Here is a 7,481-nt window from a genome sequence, read left to right as displayed (position 1 = left end):
CCCCTGCCCCGGAGCCGGCAGCACACGCGTGTGTCAGGCACGCCCGCGCTGGCACACCCCACGCGTGTCCCCCCCCCGCCGTGTCCTCGTCGATACCCGCTGGCCGCGTGACAGGCGCCGTGCCGGGGCACCGAGATCAATCCCGGCTGCTGCGCGGGGCAGGGGTTCGGGGGCGCGGTGCAGCCCAGCCTGGGGGGTCCCACATTCCTGGCAGCCCTTCCGAAACCTCCGGGGACCGCGGGCAGCTCTGGGGGGGCCCCGGCGGGGCCGTGCTGGAGGCAGCTCTGCGGTGCTGAAGCTGCCGGCATGACGGAGCACCAGGCGCTGCCGGCACGGCCGCCAGCTTGCGGGGCACCCCAGGCCCTGGCCAATCCCCCTCCTCTGTCCCCAGTGGCGCAGACCCGGTTCGTGGAGGAGCCGGAGGACCAGACGGTGGTGGCCGGCCAGAGGATTGTCCTCTCCTGCGTGGTGCTCAATTACTCTGGGATCGTGCAATGGACCAAAGACGGCCTCGCCCTGGGGATGGGGCAGGGGCTCAAAGGTACCCGTGGGGCGGCGGGTGGCTCTGGGGACGTCACCGTGCGGGGTAGGGGCTGTCGCCGTGCAGGAGGCTCTCGGGTGTTGTGTCTCCTGCGGCGCCTCTTCCCCCCGCCCTGTTTCCCAGCTCCCTGTGCAGCGTCCCCGGCTGCTGCGGGGACCGATGCCACGTGTCCCAGGAGCGAAGCACCGGCTGGGGCCGGGTGCCCGCGCTCTGCTCCTTCCTGCGCGCGCCGGGGTCCCTGCATGCGCCGGGGTCCCTGCGTGCACTGGGGTCCCTGCGTGCACTGAGCATCCCGCGTGCACCAGGGATCCCGCGTGCGCCAGGGATCCCCCATGTGTCAGGGATCCCGTGTGCGCCAGGGATCCCACATGTGCCAGGTCCCCGCTGGCTGCCCATGTCCCCACCGGGGCCGGTACCGGGCGCAGGCAGAGCCCTGCCTGCAAACCGGCAGCCCCCCGGGTCTGCCCAGGCTGTACCCAAACGGGCAGGAGCTGCTTCTCCATGAACAGGGGGTTCCCTTCCGCACCGGCCTCTCCTCCCCTGAAAAAGGCGTCCTGGAGCATCCCCCCAGCCCTGGAGAATTTGGGTGAACCCCGTCCCCTCTGTGCTGACCGCCCCCCCCCTCCCCGTGCTGTCCCCGCAGCTTGGCCGCGCTACCGCATCGTGGGCACGGCCGACTCGGGCCAGTACAACTTGGAGATCACCGACGCCGAGCTCTCCGATGACGCCGTGTACGAGTGCCAGGCCACCGAGGCCGCGCTGCGGTCCCGCCGGGCCAAGCTCACCGTGCTGAGTAAGGAGCCAGCCCCCGCACCGTACCCCACCTCCCCCACCGTACCCCACCTCCCCCACCGTACCCCACGTCCCCCACCGCGCCCCGCATCCCCCGAGCCGTCGCAGGCAGCGCGGCTGCTCGCAGGCACGGGAAAGGCTGTCGCCGCCTGCGCTGCCGCCCTCCCCCTTCCCTCCGGCAGCCTGGATGTGCCATTATCTTTAATGCCTTAATCTATATTCACGCCGTGGCTGAGTTACGGGACCTACGAGTGCAGTAACTTTGATTTCCCTGACTTTTTGTGTCTTGTAAAAAAAAAAAAAAAAAGGAAAGAAGATGCCGGAGCTGCAGCGGAAATGTTGCATGAATGGGGTTTTGGGGCGGATTTCTTGCTTTTCTTAATTTATTTTTTTTTTCCCCCTCTTTCTCCTTCTTCCCCTGGCATTGAAATTCCCATTAGAAAGACGAGAGATAAAAGGCGCGTGAGCAGGAGATGTGGCTGGGGTACTGAGCAGCGCGGCTCTCCCCGCGCCGCAGCCGCCAGAGCATCTCCCCGCACCCCCAGGCAGGGACGGTCCCCGGGGACCCCCCAGCCCGAAGGGGCCGCGCTTGGCCTGGGGGGGGCTGTGAGCCGGTGGGAACAGCCCTGCCCCAGGGTCTTTGGGGTGGCACCGCCGAGGCTGGGGGTATCCAGGGTCTCCTCCATCCCCTGCCAAGCTCAGCGGGGTCCCCCTGCATCCCCCGCCCAGTGTGGGGCTCAGCTGGGGCAGAGCAGGGGGGTCTCTGGGAAGGGGTTCCCTGGGCACAGGGGTTCCCAGGCAGGGGGTTCTCCGGGCAGGGGGGTCCCCGGGCAGGGGGGTCCCTGGGCAGGGGGGTCCTCTGACAGAGAGGTCCCCAGGCAGGGGGGGGGTACCTGGGCAGGGGGTTCCCCAAGCAGGGGGTTCCCCAGGCAGGGGGGGTCCCTGCGCAGGGGGATCCCCGGGCATGGGGGTCCCTGGGCAGAAGAGGCTCCTGTGGGTATTGGGGTCCCCAGACAGGGGGGACCCTCCCTCTCTGTCCATCCTACAACCGCACTCCTCCACCAGACACCCAGTCCCCGTTTCCGTCATTACCGCCAGCTCCCCCAGGGCGGTTCACAAACAGCCGAGGCCATTCCAGCGCATCCATCTCTGCCCACGCAGCATGACACACACACACCCCCCCCCCCGTACCCCGTCCCCCGAGCTCCCCTCTCCAAGCCTCCACGTCGGGGACACCCCAGGCCAGCCCCCTGCCCCGGCTTCTGCCAGCGCAGGGTTTCCTTCCCGACGCCAAACGGCGCCTTTACCTCTCCCTGAGAGCCGAGCCCTAATAAATCAGTAACGGGGCTTTAGCTCCTGATCAAAAAGGGGCTTAATACCCAGGCGGCGCCGGCCCGGTTGATGCTTCGCTGTCAAATGCTGCCTGCAGTTGCAGGCAGCAGGGAGGAGGTCTGCCTCCGCTGCCCTTAATCACCCTCCCTTTATCAGGGCAGCATCAATTTTTCAGCATCACGTGGCCTGGAGCGGGGTCTGCCTGTGCCCCGGGGCTGCGGGCAAGGAGCCCCGTCACCGGGCAGCCGGCACCCACCCAGTGTCCCCTCTCCCCCTCTGCAGTCCCCCCCGAGGACCCCACCATCGACGGAGCCCCCGAGATCCTGCTGCGTGCTGGGACGCCGTACAACCTGACCTGCCGGGCACGCAGCGCCAAGCCGGCGGCCACCATCGTCTGGTACCGGGACGGGCTCCAGCAGGACGGAGCCATCACCAGCACGGTATGGGGACGTGCCAGGACCCGGCGTCCATCCCCTCCGCCCCGCGCCGTGCCTCGGTGTCCCCAGCACGGTGCTGGGAGCCGACGGGGACCGTCCCCTCTCCCCGGCAGGAGGTGTTGGCCGACGGCAAGCGGGAGACAACCACCAGCCAGCTCGCCATCAACCCAACCGACCTCGACATCGGGCGGGTGTTCTCCTGCCGCAGCACCAACGATGCCATCCCGGCGGGCAAGGAGACCTTTGTCAAGCTCAACGTTCACCGTGAGTCAGCGCTGGGGACGGAGGGGACAATCCCTGCGTGACGGTGGCACAGGGGTGTAGCTGGGGCAGGGAGCCGGAGACGAGTTCTCGGGGTACCTGGGCATCGTGGGGTGCCCGGGGGACCCCAACCCCGTGGTTGGAGGCGGGTGCCTGCAGAGGGGCTGTGCCCACGGCGGGGATTCGCCCCGTCCCACCCAGCCGGTGCCAGGCTGGAGGCGGGAGGCCAGGCTGGGACTTCGTGGTGAACACCGACCTCCAGTGGCTGCTGCGGGAAGGCTCTGCCCTGCCGGGGCCCGGCACCCACCACCAGCACCCACGCCAGGCGGGGATGCCGGGTGCCCACACCGGGCAGGGGTGCAGGGCGCCCACCGCCAGCACCCACGCCGGGCAGGGATGTGGGGCACCCACAGCGAGCACCCACACTGGGCAGGGATGTGGGACACCCACGGTGAGCGCCCACACTGGGCAGGGATGCTGGGTGCCCACGGCCAGCACCCATGCCAGGCAGGGATGCAGGGCACCCATGGCCAGCACCCATGCCAGGCAGGGATGCTGGGCACCCACAGCGAGCACCCATGCCAGGCAGGGATGCTGGGTGCCCACACCGGGCAGGGATGCTGGGTGCCCACCGCCAGCACCCATGCCAGGCAGGGATGCAGGGCACCCACAGCGAGCACCCATGCCAGGCAGGGATGCTGGGTGCCCACACCGGGCAGGGATGCTGGGCACCCACAGCAAGCACCCATGCCAGGCAGGGATGCTGGGTGCCCACAGCGAGCACCCATGCCAGGCAGGGATGCTGGGTGCCCACACCGGGCAGGGATGCTGGGCACCCACAGCAAGCACCCATGCCAGGCAGGGATGCTGGGCGCCCACAGCGAGCACCCATGCCAGGCAGGGATGCTGGGTGCCCACACCAAGCATCAGAGCTTTTGGGATCTCCCGCACCGCAGGCCGTGCCCTGGGTGGCAGCGGGGGGGGGGGGGCGATGCGGGCAGTCCGGGCAGCGCTGGGCAGGGGGATTCTCCCTTTGGCCCCTCTCCCTCTGCCACGCTGACCCTGTGCCAGCGCCCATGACGGCTCCGTCCACCCTCCCGCAGATCCCCCGACTGTCACCCTGTCCATCCAGCCCCAGACGGTGCAGGAGGGCGAGAGGGTCGTGTTCACCTGCATGGCGACCGCCAACCCCGAGATCAAAGGCTACAGGTGAGGGTCCCGCGGGACCCCAGGAGGTCCCTCCCCAACCTCCTGGCTTGGCTTCAGCATCACATGGGGACGGGGGGGGGGGGACAAACAGGGCCATGGGGGTCCCGCGCAACCCCTGAACGCGCCCGCTTTGGGTCTCTGCCCCCCCCCCCCCCCAGGTGGGCCAAGGGGGGGGTGATCATCGAAGACGCCAAGGAGAACAAGTACGACACGCAGGTGGATTACACCTTCTTCACGGAGCCCGTCTCCTGCGAGGTGCACAATGACATCGGCAGCACCAACGTCAGCACACTGGTGGACGTGCACTGTGAGTGGGGCAGCCCCCGGCCCGAACCGCCCCCTGCCCTCCCCCCCGGCACCCCCAGCCTGCTGCCAGCCCTTCCCCGGCTCTGCTCCTCACCCTCTCCCACCCCCCCACTCCCCCCCCCCCTCTCCAGTTGCCCCTCGGATCGTGGTGGACCCCAAACCCACCATCACGGACATCGGCTCCGACGTGACGCTGACGTGTGTGTGGTCCGGCAACCCGCCGCTGACCCTCACCTGGACCAAAAAGGAGTCCAACATGGTAGGGTCCGGCAGCCGAGCTGGGGCGGGGGGGTTGGGGGTGGTCCGGGGGAGTCTCGTGCCCCCTCCCTGATGCCCCCATGGCGCTTGCACCCAGGTCCTGAGCAACAGCAACCAGCTGTACCTGAAGTCCGTCACGCAAGCCGACGCGGGGCAGTACGTCTGCAAAGCCATCGTCCCCCGCATCGGTGTGGGCGAGCGCGAGGTCACCCTCTTCGTCAACGGTGAGTGCCCCCCCCCTCTCCGGCCCCGTTCCAGACCCTGATCCGGGACACGGACGGGTTGATGCGGTTGCGATGCCCATGACGAGCGGTGCCTGCGGCGCGGCATGCTCCCCCCCTCCCCAACCTGGGGCTTCGGTCAAGCTCCCCCCTTGCCTCCCGCAGGACCCCCCATCATCTCGAGCGAGGCCGTGCAGTACGCGGTGCGCGGGGACCGCGGCAAGGTGGAGTGTTTCATCGGCAGCACGCCGCCCCCGGATCGCATCGTGAGTGCTGCGGCGGGGGGGCCAGGGGTGCCGGGGGCGGTGGGGGGGCGTGCTGGGGACGACGCCGAGCTGCGGGTGCTGACACAGCCCCCTCTCCCCTACCCCGGCGGGGCCAGGCGTGGGCCTGGAAGGAGAACATTTTGGAGGCAGGGACGCTGGAGCGGTACACGGTGGAGCGGACTAACACGGGCAGCGGCGTCCTCTCCACCCTCACCATCAACAACGTCATGGACGCCGACTTCCAGACCCGCTACAACTGCACGGCCTGGAACAGCTTCGGGCCAGGGACTGCCATCATCCAGCTGGAGGAGAAAGGTAGCGCCGGCACGGCACCGCGGCCGCCTGGCACGCCGGGGAGCCCGGTTAGGTCTCGGGCGTTGCAGGCGACGGGGCTTCGGCGAGGGCAGGAGCCCTCCTGCCGCCGCCGCCTCCTGGCAGTGCCCCTGTCCCCTGTCCCCAGCTAACATCTCCCCGTCTCCTGTAGAGGTCTTGCCCGTGGGCATCATCGCCGGTGCCACCATCGGGGCCAGCATCCTCGTCATCGGCTTCCTCGTTGTGCTCGCCTGCTTCCTCTACCGGCGCCGGAAAGGAAGTGAGCGGGGGCACGGGGTGGGGGGGGGGGTCTGCAGCCACGGCAGAGGGGACTGTGGGTGCTACCCACGGCAGGGATGCCACCCGCGGGGCGGGAGCGGGAGGATGCTGCCGGCGGCCGCCCTCCATCCCCAGTCCCGCGTGTCCCCAGGCCGCAAGGACGTCACCCTGCGTAAGCTGGACATCAAGGTGGAGACGGTGAACAGGGAGCCCCTGACGCTGCACGCGGACCGCGAGGAGGACACAGCCAGCGTCTCCACGGCCACCCGCGTCATGAAGGCCATCTACTCGGTAAGGGACACCCCACGCCGGGGGGGTCACCACGCAGGATCCTTCCCCTGCCCCGCGCCGGGATGGATGGGACCTGGGAGGAACGAGCCCGTCTCTCTCCTGCAGTCGTTCAAGGACGACGTGGACTTGAAGCAGGACCTTCGCTGTGACACCATCGACACCCGCGAGGAGTACGAGCTCAAGGTCCGGTGATGGTGCCGGGGCGCGTGGGGCATAAAAGAGGGGCAGGTCCCGGTTTCGTCCCGAGTCGGGTGGCTGTGGGATGCTCAGTGGAGGGGAAAGGGCTGGGACTCGTGGGTCCTCTCCCTGCGGAGCCCCGCCAGGCTCAGCGCATGCCCCCCCCCCCCCGCCCCCCCTCTCCTCGCAGGACCCCACCAACGGCTACTACAACGTCCGCGCCCACGAGGACCGCCCGTCCTCCCGCACCGTCCTCTACGCCGACTACCGCAACCCCGGCCCGGCGCGCTACGACACCCGCCCGCCCTCCCGCCTCTCCCACTCCAGCGGCTACGCCCAGCTCAACACCTACAGCCGCGGCCCCGCATCTGACTACAACGCCGAGGCGGCACCGGGTCCCGGACCCCCTCCCGGCACAGCCGGCGGCGAGACGGCAAGCCAGCTCTCCTACGAGAACTACGGGGGTCACGCCGCCTTCCCGGCCGGCGCCGGTTATGCCACCTACCGCCTGGGGTACGGCCAGCCCCCCAGCCTGGACCGGGCACCCTACGATGCCTACGACCCCATGGGCAAGTACGCCAGCGCCACCCGCTTCTCCTACACCTCCCAGCACTCGGACTACGGGCAGCGCTTCCAGCAGCGGATGCAGACGCACGTCTAGGGCAGGCAGGGGCTGGCAGGCAGCGCCGAAGGGGAGGGGGGGGGCACAGGCAGCGGGGGTCCACAGGTACCTCACGACTGTCCCCTGATATTCAGGGGCTCATCCTGACCCTCCTGCCCCGCTTCTCCTCCGGCGGCT

At 69.4% G+C, this 7,481-nt stretch overlaps 1 protein-coding gene across 1 annotated transcript; it reads left to right on the top strand.

Moving 5' to 3' along the window:
• Window positions 1-451: 451 nt before the first annotated feature.
• On the top strand, window positions 452-7,363 carry KIRREL1 (kirre like nephrin family adhesion molecule 1). The gene is made up of 14 exons (XM_076363901.1): window positions 452-541; window positions 1,185-1,334; window positions 2,948-3,105; window positions 3,216-3,366; window positions 4,467-4,572; window positions 4,731-4,879; window positions 5,010-5,137; window positions 5,234-5,360; window positions 5,523-5,623; window positions 5,740-5,938; window positions 6,108-6,215; window positions 6,366-6,505; window positions 6,611-6,688; window positions 6,873-7,363. Exons 1-14 carry the CDS (start codon window positions 523-525, stop codon window positions 7,341-7,343), a joined length of 2,085 nt encoding a protein of 694 aa, XP_076220016.1. The 5' UTR covers window positions 452-522; the 3' UTR covers window positions 7,344-7,363.
• The last annotated feature ends 118 nt before the right edge of the window (window positions 7,364-7,481 follow it).

The sequence above is a fragment of the Aptenodytes patagonicus genome, unplaced genomic scaffold, assembly GCF_965638725.1.
Source record: "Aptenodytes patagonicus unplaced genomic scaffold, bAptPat1.pri.cur scaffold_203, whole genome shotgun sequence".
Taxonomy (NCBI): domain Eukaryota; kingdom Metazoa; phylum Chordata; class Aves; order Sphenisciformes; family Spheniscidae; genus Aptenodytes; species Aptenodytes patagonicus.
This window is presented reverse-complemented; position numbering and strand designations above follow the sequence as displayed.